The 17,865-nt window shown below is 35.9% G+C and overlaps 1 protein-coding gene across 1 annotated transcript in view; it reads left to right on the top strand.

Annotated features, from left to right (window-relative positions):
* Positions 1-17,865, top strand: part of LOC308653302 (EGF-like and EMI domain-containing protein 1) — a gene marked incomplete at its 3' end in the record, with an annotated part of 544,710 nt that overhangs the window by 505,615 nt on the left and 21,230 nt on the right. Inside the window, exons 7-9 of the mRNA XM_081301909.1 lie at positions 5,564-5,683; positions 7,378-7,500; positions 17,334-17,471. Of these exons, the coding sequence (XP_081158035.1) occupies positions 5,564-5,683; positions 7,378-7,500; positions 17,334-17,471 (381 nt within the window). The remainder of the gene's footprint in view (positions 1-5,563; positions 5,684-7,377; positions 7,501-17,333; positions 17,472-17,865) is intronic.

Below are 17,865 nucleotides of genomic sequence, written 5' to 3' on the forward strand. Positions count from 1 at the left end.
GAAGAACTTGACAAATTTCTGGAGACATGTGACCTAGCATAATTAAATTAAGAGGATTTAAACAAAACCTGAATAGACAAATGAAAGCAATGAAACTGAATTAGTAACAAAAAAGTCTCCCAATTAAAAAAATATCCCAGGATTAGATGGTGTCACTGCTGAATTTCTCAAACATTTAAAGAAGAACTAGCACCAATATTTTCTAAACTATTCATGACTCCTATTCAAAATAATGCTAGAAAATTTTAGGTAGAACAATTAGGCAAGAAATCAAAATAAAAGGCATCCAAATAGCAAAGAAAGAAGTCAAAAGTATCCCTGTTTGTAAATGATATGATTCTACACACACACACACACACACACACACACACACACACACAGATTTCACCAACAGCCTCTTAGAACTAATAAGTGAATTCAGTAAAGCAGCAGAACAGAAAATCAATATGCAAAATGAGTAGCTTTTTTATATGCTAATAATTTTCTGAGAAAGAAATAGTAAAAGGAATTCCATTCACAATAACCACAAAAATAAAATAAAATATACAGGAATAAACTTAACTGAGAAAGTAAAAACTACAGTAAATATTACAAAATACTTGAGAAAGAAATTGAAAAACACTAAAAGGTGGAAAAACCTCCTGTGTTTATAGATTGGGAAAATTAATATTGTTAAATTGGCTATATTACAAAAAGCAATCTGCAGATTCAGTGCAATCCCCATGAAAACACCAATGACATTCTTCAGAGAACTAGAAAAAAATCCTAAAATTCATATGGAATCACAAAAGACTCCAAAGAGTCAAAGCAATCTTGAGCAAAAAGAGCAAAGCAAGAGGCATCATAATACCTGATTTCAAGACATACTACAGAGCCATAGTAATAAAACCAGCATGGTATTGGCATAAAAATGAACACATAGACTGAAGGAACAGAATAGAGAACTCAGAACAAATCTACACAACTACATCCAACTGATTCTCAACAAAGCTGACAAAAAACTTTCCACAGGACAAAAAACAATCTCTTCAACAAATGGTGCTGGATATCCACATACAGAAGATCAAAACCTGACCTTATATATCTCACCCTGTAAAAATTGAAATTAAAAATGGATCAAGAACCTTAATATAAGACCTTAAACTAATTAAGAAACACGTAAAGGAAACACTTCAAAACGTTGGCACAGATAATAATTTTTTTTCGAGAGGATTTCAGAAGTAGAGAAAACAAAAGCAAAAATCAGAGATATACTTCAGTGGTATAATGGTGGCCTCGCATGTGAGAGAGGCCCTGAGTTCAATTCCTAGTCCTGAAACATACAAACAAAATATTAAAATGGTCAAATGATCTGACTAGATACTTCTCAAAAGAAGTAAGATGAATAGCCAATAAATATGTGAAAAAGGTTCAATATCATAAGCAATCAGGGAAATGCAAATCAAAACTATAGCAAGGTACCAGCACACTCCAATTAAATTTTTTTTTTAATTTCAGCAAGGATGTGGAGTTTAAAAAAAAACAAAGAAAAAAATGCTTGTGACTGTTGGTGAGAATTTAAATTAGTTCAATACTATGGAAGTCACATGTAGATTCTTTAAAAACTACAAATAGATCTACCACATAATGTAGCTATCATACCTGGGTATATACTTGAAGGAAAGGAAGTCAGCCTATAAAAGAGACATGCCCATATTTACTGGGCTCAATTCACAACAGCTAATAATCAGCCTAGGTGCCTACCAACAGATATAAAACTCATATATACAAAATGGTGTATTGTTCAGCCATAAAGAAGAATGAAATCCTCTCATTTGCAGCAAAATGGATGGAACTTGAGGACATATCAAGAAAATAAATCAGAACCAGAAAGACAAGTATCACAAAAGACATGCTCTTTCGTGAAAATGGAAACTGAAAACAAAAATTACCTAAAAGAAAGAGAGGGGTTACTGTGAAATGGGAAGAACGCCTGTAGAGCATAAGGAATGAGAATAGAAAAAAGGTGGATTGACAGGATCAAAGCATGATGTAAAGGCATGGATGTAAATATCACAATGAATCCCACTAATTTGTACAATTAATGTTTGTTGATAATAATAATTAATACAAAGAAAAAAGCCACTATGAAAAAGCTACGTAGTATATGATTCAAGCTATATTACATTCTTCAAAAGACAAAATTGTGGCAATAATAAAAAGATCAGTGGTTGCTAGTTGCTGTGAGGAGAGGGATGAATAAGCAGAAGAAAAAGAATTTTTATAGCAGTGAAAATTCTCTGTATGATATTATAATGGTAGATACATGCTTTATACATTTGTTCCACCCACAGGGTGTGTATTACCAAAGGCAAATGCTAAACTATGATGTGTTCATGCAGATTCACCAATTTAGAAAAATGTCCCACTCCGGTGGAGTATGGTAATCATGGGAAGGCTATGCAGGTGTAGGGACATGGGTATGTATTAGCTTTCAATTGCTGTAATAAGTATCTGTGATAAATCAACTAAAAAAAAAAAAGAAGAAATGCTTGCTTTGGCTCATAGTTTCCGAGGTCCCAGTCTTATTGGTCCTATTGCGTTCGGCCTGTGGCAAGGCAGCATATTAAGGCAGGAACATTTGGCTGAGGAAGTCACTCATGGTGGCTGGGAAGCAAAAAGGAGCGGAAGGGGTCAGGTTCCCAATATTTCCTCTTCAAGGTCACACTTCAATGATCTAACTTCCTCCAACTAGGCCCCACCTCTTAAAGGTCCTACTACTTCCCAATAGTGCCATTGACTTTATGCATGCTCCTTTGGGAGACGCTTCAGTTCCAAACTGTAGCAGGGAATATAGAAAATCTCTGGACCCTTCCTCTCAATTTCACTGTCATCCTAAAACTACATTTAAAAGGAATTTATTAAGGCAAGTTGTCACATTTCCAAATAACCAATGGATCAGAGGAAAACAATCATGAGGAAAATTATCTAATACTTCCAGATGAGTCAAAATAAATATACAGTGTAACAAAACTTTGGGATGTAGCTAAGAGGAGTGATAGAGGGAAGTTTATTGCTACCAGTGCCTGTAGTGGAAAAAGAAAAAGAATCTAAACCAATAACCCAACTCCCCACGTCAAAATGATGGAGAAACAAGAACAAACTAAACCCAAAGAAAGTAAAAAGAAAGACAATAATAAAGATTAGTGTATAAACTAATAAAATAGAGAATAGGAAAACAACAGATAAAACAAAAACAAAAGTGTTTCATTGAAAAGATCAATAAAATTGATAAACTCCTAGCTAGACAGTTGAAGAAAAATAAAGGGAAGACTTAAATTACTAAAACCAAGAATGAAAGCTGGATCCTGTTTACTGACCCCACAGAAATAAATAGTAGAATAAGGAAATGTTACAAACAACTCTATAACAACAAATTTAAATGAAATAGACAAATTCCGAGAATTAGTGAAATTGACTTCTGAAGAAATAGAAAATCTGATTAGACATATAATAAGTAAAGAGATTAAACAACTCATTTTAAAGCTTCCAATAAGAAAAGTCCTGGGCAAGATATTTCAATGACAAAAGACAATACACATTAAAAAAAACTAATACAAATTATTCACAAATGTTTCCAAAATATAGAAGAGGAGGAAACACTTCACATTCATACCATGAGTACAGAATCACCTTGATAACAAAACCAAAGATATTGTAAGAAAGAAATTGTAGACTGATATCCCCTATGAGTATAGATATGTAAATCCTCAACAAAATACAAAGAAATCAAATCCAACAACATATAGAAGTGTTGTGCAGTATACAAAAGTGAGAATTATTTCAGGAAAATAGATTAATAGAATATCTAAAAATTAATTATTGTGATAAACCATAAAAGTAAAGGACAAAAACCCCATAATCATATCAATAATGGGTGAAAAAAAGAATTTAAAATTTTTAATATTGTTTCATAATAAAATTACCTAACAAATTTGTGATAGAATGAAAATTCCTCATTCCAGTGAAGGGAGTTTATTAAAAAAATAGATAACATCATTCATAATAATTTTGTAATTGTGAAATAGCAAAAAAGCTTTCCTTCTAAGATAAGGAATAAGACAAGGTGTCAGCTCATTCAGATGGTATGTCTATTCAGCATCGTACTAAAGGTTTCGCTAAAGCAATAAGGTAAGAACAAAATAAATGGCATCCAGTTTGGGAAGGAAGAAAAGCAAAATATTTTTTGCACATAGCATATCATATTCTCTAGAGAAAGTTCTAATCACACTGTACTCAGTAAATTTGTGCAATTAAATAGTTAAATAAAAAAACAAAAAAAAATTCTTAAAAAGACAATCCTTAGAAGTACCTTTAAAATCCCATTAACACTGATAAAGGAATTCAATAGAGCTGCAGAATACCAGATTGACACATTAAAATAAATTGAATTTCAATGTACTATCAATGAACAATCCAGACATGAAATTGCATAACAATTCCATTTACAACAGCATCAAAAAATAATAAGACACATAGGTACAAATTTAACAAAAGAAGTGCAAATGTGTATACTGAAAACTATGAAATGTTGAAATAAATAATAAATTAATTAATTAATGTTGAAGGTCTAAATTAAAGGAAAAACATGCTCGTACTTCAGAAGATATTGTTCAAATGGTAATACTCCCCAAATTCATCAACATTTCACCTCAATATCTCTATATCTAAAAATTAAGAAGCAGCACAATGTATATTGTTCTGTATGTGTTATTTATATTTTCATAAAGCCTTGGCTTCCCATGTCCCATGGAGCAGGCAGGGGCAGGAGTGGACATTCTGAGGTCCCATTCCAGCAGCCTGTAAGACAAGGCAAGGCTATATTCATAGATTCAGGCCAGAGTCACTAAACAAAAACTGACAAATAAGCTCTGTGCAGACTCCTGGGGCTTCCCATTGCTTTGAATTTCCAGATAATATGACTAAGAATGATTAAAATAGGCGCAAGTGAAGCAGAAAGGAGGCCAGCTGATTTAATTCCAGTGGAGGCATTTCAGCTTCTTCAGGGCTACCTGTATGCCTTCTAGAGCTAGGACTCCCCCTCCATCTCTCCAGACCGCCTTCTCCTGACCCCATGACTGCTTGTTCACAGGCAGAGCAGACCTAGTAGACGAGATAGGCTTTACTTAAGGATGAGCCTGCTTACTCATAGAAACAGAAAAGGTGGAGAGAGCCGGAGGGAAGGTCAAGAGGTATCTGAAGGAGTCTCTGCTGGTTCTTCAATCAGATACCAGAGAGCAGGAGGCATACTTTGGGGAAGGGTGACAATGAATTAATTCTTCTTTGGCCTTGATCTACATCATTTAGATTAGTCTGAGTTTGAGGTTCAGATCACAAAATGGGAATGATTTTGTTGAACAGGTTCCATAGGAAATGGGGAAATGTCTTTGCGGAGTCCTTTCCATTTTTCAGTGGGAAATCCAGGGGCTCTAGGGCTGCTTGGTTCTTCTTTGTCTGCCCTTCTACTGGGCTCATCTTTCTAAACTGAATGAATTGTAAACTCTCACTGCTTAATTGCTTTCAGAGATGGACCCCTGCATAGGTGGGAATGGATGTGCTCACATGTGTCAGAGTGAGAATGGCGTGGCCAGGTGTGCCTGCCACCCAGGATACCAGCTGTCTGAAGACAAAAAGGCCTGTGCAGGTAGGAAGCGGAAGCTGATGGCTTAATTGTGTAATTGTTTGAAATTTTGTGGTAGCTCAGTTTTGAATAGGCAGAACAGCTAGGAGCAAAGGTGTTTTCATTCCTGAGTAAAAGGGAACATTTAAATTCTTATTTGATCACTCTGAAAGGTATTTTTATAATGCTATAAACTAAACTTAGTTACAATTAAGAAAAAAGACCTTGTGTAGCTTCAAAATTAATGCTTTTTGTTTTCTTTTTTTTTTTATTCTGAAATGACTTCTAGAATTAATATTTCAAAACCTTTCATAACCACACAGGGAGATTTTTATTATAGCCTGCAGAAGGTGGGGATAACCTTTGAAAAGCAAGTGTGTGCAAATGAATGTTCTCAGAAGGTAGGAATAATTAAAATTAAAAAGAAAGAAACTCTGTAAATACAAGGTTACACATTTCTGTTTCTCAGAAATAGCAAAACACTCATGCTTCAATTCAAAGATGAAAGTGATAAATTATTCCATGACCAGGACTGATAAAGGAAATCATTCCTGTGGGACAGTCTTTGTTTTAATAACTTCTGAGAAATCACAGAATCCTTCATTTTTATCATGACATTTTCGTGTAATGAGAAACAGCTTATTTAGATTAATTATGAAAATACAAAAATGTTTCCTGACTTACAGAACTGATAAACATTTTGTGAAATTGAAAAAATAATTAGACATAGAAATTAGTGTTAAGTTTGTTTTATTCCTTTAAGCCAAAACTAAGATAAAATGTTTTTTATGGATTCGGTTAGCCTACTATTCTAAGGAAAACATTTTGCTTTAGACTTCTCTTTCCACAGATCTGCACCTGGAACAGAATAGGGTCTTATTAAATAGTTTAAAATTGATGAATATGACTAGGCAGGCAGACAGATTCATACATATACACATACATACATACATACATCTCTACCATCTTTCTCAACCTTTTAAGACCTGATACATTATAACCGTAAAATATATCCCTAAAACTACTGCCTATTTATATTTTTATGAACATATTAAAAGAATGAGTATTCCTCTTCTGTGCCCTGGTTTGAGACATGTAGGACAGTGGAAAGAGGAAATACTACTAAAAAATAATTATGATGAGACCTGACATTTTAAGAGGAAGGAGCAGAAATTGCGGGCGCCTCAAAACTGAAGTCACACTGAATAGAATTAATGGTCAACACCAAGAGCGAAGGTTCCAGAGTTCACATGGCCTGCCTGTAACATTCCCTTGCACAACATAAACCATGGATTGCTACATATAAAAGCCCCAAACCTGCCTTGCCAGTGGCCATACATATTGTCTAATTTAAACCAGAGCAGTGCTGTTTTTGATTAACAGTGTGATATATATTCCTAAAGGCAAATTTTAATAACTAACTTCTACCTGTATTATTGAGGGACCTATTTTTTTTTCTTTTGTTTTTTTAATTAATAGAAAATTGTAGGTTCTACTAGCTAGAAGTGTTTATGAGCATAAGACCAACAGCAGAAGTAAGGGAGAGTTGGTTTTTATAAATGCCCTCTTCATACTAAGAATATGGAGCTCATATGGTATTTGACCCTTCATTATATGCTAGGGGATAAATGGAGGGGGAAGGTTAGTTTATTTTTATAGTTTACAAAGAAGTCTTAATTAGAGCTGCTAAGACATGGCTATTGTCTCTCTCTCTACAGATATAAATGAGTGCACCCAAGGGCTTGCTCACTGTGGTCATCGCTGTGTGAACTCAGTGGGGTCCTTCACTTGTGCCTGCGACCCTGGCTTTGAGCTGGGAGCTGATGGACATCAGTGTTACAGTAAGTGGCCACAACTGCTGCTCAGGAAATAAGTATGTTTGACTGGTACTAAATAAATGCAGTAAACAGAAGAACAACATTGCATATCTTGCCAAAGCAGAATCTCCTGAGAATTTCCCCCTGGGGTAGGATCAGGGTGAGGGCTAAGAAGTCCATCTCCCTCCATTTTACCCATAAAGAAAGAGGGGCTCAGAGTCAGAAGAAAATGGTTGGTGTAATGATCTGCCATGTGGGCAAGCAAGAACTAAGCCCTCAGGGTTTCTGATTTGGGACTCTTGGGCTTGAGAGCTCTTCTTTGTGAAGTAGTGCCTTTCTTTATCACTGCTGCCATGCGTTATTTATTAATCACTACAAAACTCAATGTAAAACTGAAGGCAAAGGAACTAGAAGGAGTGAAGGAACCATCCTCACTCTTCCCTCTACCTTTTCTCTTCAAATAAATCTGATCCATGTCCTCTGACCTTAACTTGATCCTTATCTAGGTCCAGTTACACAATTTAATATGCCCCTTATTAGGGATATGTTGCCATGTTAGTGGGCTGAGCTCACCGTGGTAGTTGCTGTTTGTTGGAAACTGTGGTTTCCCTACTGGTTTTCATCTATGGATAAACACATTTCCTATTTCACTTAGCTTAGAACTAGCTGATACAAATTCCTTAAGTTTTCTTCCTCAGTATTTCCCATCCTTATTCATCCCTACTTTTCCCCACCCTCTTTTTCAAATGACAGACGTTTTTCTCTTGTTTATGACAGATTTCTTCATCTCTACCTCTTAGGTGGTCTTCGTCCATGGACAATAAAATTTTCCATATTCTGATCCTACCTTCTCTGAATGCCCTCTTCCCTGCTTTCTCTAGTTCATATCTGTACCCTAGCAGGTAAGTTTTGCTGTGTTCAAAGCATAGCCATGCTAACTGGTTTTGTTTTAAATTTCATGCTGTAACACTCAAGATGATTAAGCAGCATGGCAGGACCCACATATAATGCCAGATTATATCACTTTCACCCTCTTTGCTCTTCCAAATATTTTTTGACTATCTTTCCATATTTTTGCCTTTATCCCATCTTATCTCTGACCTCATCCAAAAATGTAGGCAATCTATCCTGCCAACAATCTCCTAGTCTCTCCTAGAATCACATGGGGAAGCCTTCACTCCTATTAGTATGAAAGAGTTGGCCCTATTTCTATCAAAATCCATCTTGTTTGGATTCCATTATCTCTTAACATCACCATAGCTTTGCTTTTGCAATTATCTCCCTCTTTTCTGAATAGTCATTTCTGCCTTCTGGGATGTTCTCATTAACATAGAAACATGGTCAAGTGCTTTCTGTTTTGAAAGTATGTTCACATGGGCCCACATCCTAATAGAACTTTCACAGCAAAATTTTTGATGACCATGATCAGTGTCTCTCTTTTCTCATCTTACAGCACATACTAATCAGGACTCCCTCTCCACTCCTCCATGGTCAGGCAAGACCTCCATGTTGCCAGATTAAATGGCAGTTTCTCTGGTTTTATACTCCTTTGCCTCTCAGCATCTTTCAACACAGTGGACTACCTTCAGTCTTCTTAAATTTCTCATTTCCTTTCTGCAGTAATATACTTTCCTCTCCATCTGTGTTCTATTTCAATGTCAAATATTTCCAACGTCTCTCTTGTTTAAACTACATGTGAATATAATTAACTATATACTCAATGTCTTCATTTCTATGACTTCTAAAACCAAAATTGACAGAGCCAAAACCAAACTGCTGCTTATAAGTCTACATCCCAGAGATGTTCTTCTCCGTTTTCCCCCATCTTTGTAAACTATCCATTCAACACTAGAGCCCAAAACCCAATAACCCAAAATCAGCAAGTGACAGAACTTGGGTTTGAAAGAGGGTCTTTCAGTGCTATATATACTACCCTTTCAACTTCATCATCTGTTTATATATATTACATGTCTCTTTATTGTTGTTAACCAAGAAGAGGCATTGATATGGTGATTAATAGAATATGTATTTTAGCATTTTTAACTGAGCTCCCTCCTGAAGAGATATTATTAAGGTCACTGAATTCATTAGTCTCCTCTGCATAAAATTCTGTAGTTCTTGGTTTGCCAGTGTGGCCTTCAAGTCTTCTGGTATATTTCTACTGTTTGTAGACTGAAGTTTTTGCTAAGGTGATATTTGCCTTTTAAAGAACAAACTAAATAAGATGGCAAGGACAAACTGACTACTGATTAAGATACAATTTCTAAAGTCAGTCTTTTCCTGAATGCCCTAAGGAATCCTTTCAGGAAGAGAAAAATGTTGATGGGTTTTCCTTTATTTTTAATATTTGGTTTTTAAATATGGACACAGTTTGAGGGGGTGAATACATTTACGAATGTATGAAATAAAACTTTCGTAGTCTGAGTGGTGTGTTCTCAGTTATCATGAAAGAGGGGATAATTATTGGTAATGATTTATGAATAATAGACATTCTGTAGAATTTAGTTGGGAAAGCAATTTGCCCTATAGTTGAATACATTTAATAGAAATATATTTTAATTTTTATTTCCCTTATGTGACTATTTGACTAAGTTCTTTCTGAAGTCATCACCAGACCTCAGTATTTACTCACATATAAAGCTTTCTTGGTGAAAACTTGTATTATGAGGTGTTTCAAAACCTATAGGCAGAGTAAATCTTTCCAGAGCATAGTAATATTTAATAATGAATTATTGCCCATCATCTCTAACAAGTGTATTTTAGGGGACTTACTTTACCTTTGGCCTAGAATACAGTGTTTTATATTGATGTAATTTCTTGAGAGAGGGTCTCAAAACATTTTATAGTATAACCATTGAATCCTCACACTGAGTTATGAAGTACCTCTCACTGATTTCCGATTAGAAATTGGAAAGTTCCAGACATAGCATGGTTAGACAAGCCTTCCTTCAAAAAAATGCATAATACAGTTTAAATTGAGTTTTATGAATACTTATTACAAATAATGTATTTTCTACCTATGGGAATCTGTGAGGATCATTTTTAGTATGATTTTTTAAAAAACAGTATGACATTAAGCCATATTTGTCATCTGGATCAAGAACTCAAAATGTCAATTACTTTTAGTAGGCCACTATAGATATGAGTTTAAACTTGTTTTAATCATATTGATACATATATACACATATATACATATACATCTATGCACATATACACATATATGTATAAAGCAGATTATTCATGTGCATATATATACAAATGCACATGCATAATCATATGTATACATATATACACATGTATGTGTGTGTGCATAAATATGTATCGATATATATTTTTTGTTCAGCAATGAGGATTAGACCCAGGGATGATTGACTACAAAGCCACATCTCTAGATCTTTATATTTTTTATCTTGAGACAAAATATCACTAAGTTACCAAGGCAGCAATCCTCCTGCCTTAGCTTCCCAATTAGCTGGAATTACTGGCGTGAATCGCCATGCCTGGCTTAGTCCCAGATTTTTTTTTAAAGAGGTTACTATACTATCATTAATTTGTACTAAATTACCATCAGTAGACATAGAACTGTACTGATGCAATATCACAGGAAACCAGCAAGAATGAAATGAGTCCACATAAAATTCTTCAGATGGATACTTCTGATTTCCCTCCTGAAACTCTGATATATATTGGAAAATGTATTGTAGGTTCCAGTACTTTAAGTAGAATCTACTTCAGGCACCAGCACAAGACTAAATAGAAATGTGTAAAGAAGGCTGAATATGAGGAAATAAAGAGCTATGGGAACTGTGTTGAACTGGAGAGGGAATTCTGGTACTAAAGAGGACCCTTACTGCTTACTTCCTACTAAGTGTTTCCCAAAAGGAGCAAGCACTCTGTCAATGTGTCTGGATTCTCTGACTCAACTAACCAAGTGCTCTGTGAACACCCACCATGTGCCAGACACTGTTCTCAGCCTAGAGACACAATGATCAACAAGTCAGACATTCCCTTTGTGGAATGTAAAATTCATACAGAAGAGATAGAAAATGGAAGAGCTATCAAATAAATATGTTCTGTCACAACACATATTGATAATACAGGTTGTCTCTTTCTAATTCAAAAATTCAAACTCCCAAATGCTCCAAAATATGAAACTTTCTGAGCCCTGACATGATGGCACAGTGGAAAATTCCACACCTGACCCCATGTGGTGGGAGGCAATCAAAGCGCAGGTGCACTACAAATATTGCGTAAAATTACCTTCAGACCACACATATAAAGTGGCTAGGAAACAAATGATTTTCATGTTGAAACTTGTGTCTAATCTGCAAGATATCTCATTATATATAAGTATATATTCTACAAGTTGAAAAAGTTAAAAATGGAAGACATTTTGGGCCCACACATTTCAGATAAGGGATATTCAGCCTGTTTGTAATGAAAAGAAGATCCAAGAAGCAAGAGCAGTGAGAACTAAAACTCTAAGGTAGGGCTGAGCTTAGTGGGTTCAGAAAATTGGTCAGAAGCCAGTCTGGGCTAGAAATGGTGAATAAGGAGATAAATAAGCAATGAAATCAGAATGGTAGGCAGGGAGTTGGAGGAGGCACATCATACAAGGCCATTAAGCCAGGGTAAAAGTAAGCAAGAATTAAGACTTTATTCTAAATGGGATGAGAAGGCATTGGGATAGTTCTGAATAAGCAGTAAGGTGCTATGATATTCATTTCTTTAAAAAATGTCCATGTGACTTTAGCCATAAAAAATAAAGAAATTATGTTGCTTGCAGAAAAATGGATGGACCCTTGGGTTTGGGGCTTCCGGAAGGAGGTGAATGGGAATGACTACTTCCAAAATGTGGAGTTCTGTGGAAAAAGAGTTTTGGACAATGGGATGGGGTATATTTGGAAATCATGAGTTCTGTCTTCACTGGGTGAAGTTTGAGAAACCAAATAGATCTGAGAACTGGGCAGTTTCTGCCTATATTCTAACTAGATAGAATAATCTAGAAGTTTATAAAAGGCAAGGCTGGGATAGTAGTAGTTAGGCCATAAGCAAGAATGGGATCACCTACAAAGTGAGGGCATCTGGAGGCATGGACAGAGAACTGAGGCTGGTGTCCTCTGCACCTAGCAACTAGAATGTGACAGAGGGTCAGGAAAGGCTGAAATGTCCAGGAAAGTATGATGAAAACCTGAAAAGTATGATTTCCTGAAAGGCAATCTAAGAAAAGGTAGAAGGAAGAACTTGGCCAAAGATACCAAGTACTGCTGGAAATCAGGCAGTGTGAGGTCCACTAGAGAAAGCTCTGGAATCCAGACAGGGTTATCTTCTCTCCAATTGGATCTTTTAAATTAGCAGATGGTAAAATTTTCTTTTATATTATATAGTTCTATCCATTTTACCACAGGCATAGATTTACATAACCACTGTTGCAATCAGAATTAAGTACATTTTCATCAATCCCAGAAAACTCCCTGTGCTATTTGTGGCTTGCTCTCTGTTCCCTACCCCTAACCTTTGGCAACCACACATCTGTTCTCCATCACTGGCTTTTTGTTTTTTTCAGTAATGTCAGATAAATGGAGTCACAAGGTATAGAACCTTTCATCCAGCATAAGGCCTTTGATAGTTAGATAAGTTGCTGCTCACCAAAGAGTTCTATTTGGGGGTGCATAGTAGGCTATTATATGGATATACCATAGCTAGGTTATTATGCACCCCTTCAAGGACATTGAAGGTTTTTTCAGTTTTTTTGGTAATTTATGAAGAAAACTGCTGTAAGTATTTTTATACAGTTTCTTGCATAAACATACCCCAGGACTAGAATTGCAAAGTAATAAGAGTATATTTAGGTTTATATGAAAGTGCAAAATTATTTTTTGGAATAACTGTAATATAGGTTATTAGCTTTTTAATTTATTTTTTAAAATAGAAGACTTTTAATTTTTTAAGAAAAGGTAAACCAGGCTCTGTGGTGTATACCTGTAAACCCAGCATCTCAGGAAGCTAAGGAAGAGGATCCCAAGTTCAAATCTGACCTCTGCAACTTAGTGAAATTGAAAATTAAAAAGGCTGAGAATATGGCTCAGTAGTTAAGTGCCCTGGGTTCAATTTCTAGTTAAAAAAAAAAAAGAAAGGAAGGAAGGGAGAGAGGAAGGGAAGGAGGGAAAGAAAATGTAAGCATTCAGAATTTTATGAAAATTTTCTCAATTTTTAAAACATCTTAGGGGTCAAATTCTTTCTCTCTGCAGGCCACTAGTTTTCAAACATTGACATAACCCAATCCCTATGTTAATAATTGGTAAAAGTTGAGAATGAGAGGTTAAAAAATAATTTGTTATTATTGCAGGGCCTTAAAGTGCCAGGTTTTTGTTTGTTTATTTGTTTTTTTGGTACCAGGGATTGAACTCAGGGGCACTGGGCCACTAAGTCACATCCCCAGCCCTATTTTGTATTTTATTTAGAGACAGGGTCTGTCTCACTGAGTTGCTTATCACCTCACCCTTGCTGAGGCTGGCTTTGAACTTGAGATCCTCCTACCTCAGCCTCCCCGACTGACTGCTAGGATTACAGATGTGCAAACTTCTTGCATACCCTGCAAATGCCAGGTCTTTTGACTTTAAATATTGTGTTCTTTCTACTTTCATACTGCCTCCCTTAGAACTATTAATACCTTTCAGTGAAATAGGTTGCCCGCTACTCAAATCATTTTCTGTTAACACATATTGATACCAACCGTTACCAGTGATGAGTCCTGCTTCCCCATGTGTTTGAAGTTTGAACATTAGAGAAGCACACTGAGTAAGCATATAAAGCAGGGTTTATTTTAAAAGGGGTAACATAGACTTCTCCCAGGAGGGAGAAGGGGGCCATAGCTGGTATCTTGGTATCCCAAGAAGCGAGGTGTTCTGCCCTTTTTATGTGTCCTAAGCTTGTTTTGTTCTCCTGCCCCCTACCCCTTTCTCCTTCCTGTGTAGGCGACTAAGCCCAGGAATGCTGGGTGGGATGGCCAAAAGGTGGGAAAGGTGGGCTGAAGGGGGAAGGGCAGGATGGAGTAGCCAAAGACACAGTAACAATCTTATAGCTCCCTGTAGGGAGGGGAAATCCTGCTACAGGTTACCTTGGCAACAGTTTGGAGCAGGGGCAGGTTCTTGATAAGATCTCTCAGGGGACAGTCTTCAACTTCCCAGACTCACTCAAATTGGCCTCCTTGATCTGACCTGATTTACCTATCTACACTGACTGCCTGTCTAATTCTGGCTTCAATATGACATAGGAAAACCCTTCTGAAATGGAAGACTCTCCTTCTTATTAACTCTGTTTTCTTAATCCTTCCTGAACCTCATATTTCTCATCTGTAAACAAAAGTTTTAATGTTATATTTAAGTCTTAATTTGCATTGTATAACTATCAAAATAAAAATAATAAATCATTTAACTTTAACAGTATCATTCAAAAAAGAAAACTTAAAACAAGTATTTATCTAAACTCTAACTACATGAAAGCAATCTGGGAAAGGTAACATTATATATTAGTAAAACTGTCCTGGGAGACCTAACTTCTACTACCAGCAATGCTCTAATTGTTCTTAGCAATCAACATTTCCTTTTTTATATCAGTCTTTTTATTTATATATGATAATGGAATGCATTACAATTCATATTACACATATAGAGCACAAATTTTTCATATCTCTGGTTGTATACAAAGTATGTTCACACCAATTCATGTCTTCATACGTGTATTTGGATAATGGTGTCCATCACATTCCACCATCATTTCTAACCCCATACCCTCTCCCTGCCCCACTCACCCCTCTGCCCTATCTAGAGTTCCTCTATTCCTCCCATGCTCCCCCTCCCTACTCTACTATGAATCAGCCTCCTTATATCAGAGAAAACATTTGGCTTTTGGGTTTTGGGGACTGGCTAACTTCACTTAGCTTTATATTCTCTAACTCCATCCATTTACCTGAAAATGCTATGATTTTTGTTCTCCTTTATTGCTGAGTAATATTTCATTGTGTATATATGCCACATTTTTTTTATCCATTCATCTATGGAAGCGCATCTAGGTTGGTTCCACAGTTTAGCTATTGTGAATTGTGCTGCTATAAACATTAATATGGCTGTGTCTCTGTAATATGCTGTTTTTAAGTTCTTTGGATGTACACTAAGGAGTGGGATAGCTGGGTGAAATGATGGTTCCATTCCCAATTTTCCAAGGAATCCCCATACTACTTTCCATATTGTCTGCACCAATTTGCAGTCCCACCAGCAGTGTAAGAGTGTGTCTTTTCCCCCACATCCTCACCAACATTTACTGTTGTTCGTATTCATAATAGCTGCCATTCTGAGTGGAGTGAGACTTGATGAACTATCAGATATCAAATATGATTTTTAAATAGTTTAAAATAATGTAAGAATGACAATAGAAGTCATATGTAAAAAGGAAGAAAAAAAATCCCAATTCTGTTTCATAGAGATGTGTATACCTACCTTCACTACCAGACCCATAAGTTAAAATATAGATCCCAAATGTATATTTTAAAATATTTGAAAAAATCAGTTTCCTTTACAATTTTAATCTTTCTTTTGGCTGTCCGATTTTCTTCGGACAAAACAACTAGTTTAGTTGTTTCTAAACCCCAAAGGGTTCTTGCTTTCAACAATAATTGATTAGCATAACCCATCTTTAGTTTATCCAATCATTCAAAACCCATTTTGAACATCTGTTATGAGCTGGGTAATGCAAGATGATGATGGTACAGTGGATTGAACACAATGACAGGGATGTGCACCGGATGCTTTGGGAGCGTGCAGGGCTACTGTCTGCCCAGAACTCGAAGCTGTGGATCGGGGATCGTCAAGGTTGATCTCTGAAATTCTAGCCAATATCTAGGCAGTTGATGATTTGTGCTTTCGAGAAGTATCACAATCCTACACTCTTGTCCTGTTCTTTTCCCCTTATCTTCTTCCAAAGGATTCATCAGTTAAGATGAGAAGGGAATGAATCAGTATAGACACTCAGTAGAAAAGCTGTGTCCACACAACACAGATGAAGGAACATGGACTCTAATGGTTAAAAACAGCAGTCAGACTATCTAAACTCCATATTGGTAACATGGGTTCAAAATCTTTTCTTATTTCTCATCTCCTCACTTAGAAATTTAGGCTGTAATACCTGCATGCTCAGGACAGTTGACATCCATATGCTGAAGCCAGTGCTCACTAGTATGTCCCCAATTAGTAGCCTCTATCAGGATTGGCAAATTGGTTTTCAAAGTAATAGTATGTTAACATTACAAATGAGTCATATACATCAAAGCTGACTAACAGACCCACTTGACACTACTTACATGTGATCAGCTAATTCACTGGTGTTACTTACATACTTTTGTCCCAAGGCTATTTTTAACAGTAGTTTCATGTACTTGTAGACTCTAAAAAAGGACAGATAATAACATACAATTAGCTGAGAAAGAAATGTCAGCTGGAAAACAACTTATTTGCTTTCTGGTTGTTGATTCAATACGTGTACTTTTGTATCTTGAAGATACTGAGAATTCCCTAAGTTACCTTACATATGTGTTTAATAATCACTGATGGGCTTATCTTTATCTTTCTGCATCATCTGGTCAACTTAACATTATTTATAGCTTTATTAGTATTTCAATATGGTATAGATATTTACAATGCTGGATAGCTCTCAGACATTTACTTTTAAATGTACAGAGTGTTGATAAATTTCCAATAAAGTTTGTCATCCTCTCAACAGAGAAAGTGTGCTCATTGTTGACATATATTCAGGTTTCTCTTTTGTTATGTTAATGACCATCTTTTGCTTGTTTTGGAAAGGAATTGAATTGGAAATTGTCAATAGCTGTGAAAAGAACAATGGTGGCTGTTCCCATCACTGTGAACATGCAATTGGTGGGCCCCTTTGTTCCTGTAACCATGGACACCAGCTTGATTCGGATGAGAAAACGTGCATAGGTAATGTTTGGTCAATGCCATCTTCATTCAAAAGTTGCCCTGGATTCATTTAATTCTTTCATCTTGATGCTCATTGCTATAAAGAAAGACACATCTGTCAAACTTCAAGGAGAACTAGATTGGATAGTGTCTCTGGCTACAAAATAAATGTGAAGGAAAGATCACTTGGCAGAAGATATCATTACAATTAGATATTGCCTTGAAATTAAGGAGATTAAAAGCATTTTAACAAAATATATGGGCTTAATAATTTAATTCAGGAAAATATCCCAAGGTCTACCTAACCATCTCATGTGATTCATATTCAACAACAGATGCTATCATGTGCCCCATGCCTCAAACAGAAACTAAATCAAATGTACTGGTTTTCAAGTTAGTAAAGATTTGGATGAAT

The sequence above is a fragment of the Spermophilus citellus genome (genome assembly GCF_964194105.1).
Source record: "Spermophilus citellus genome assembly, chromosome: 7".
Lineage (NCBI taxonomy): Eukaryota > Metazoa > Chordata > Mammalia > Rodentia > Sciuridae > Spermophilus > Spermophilus citellus.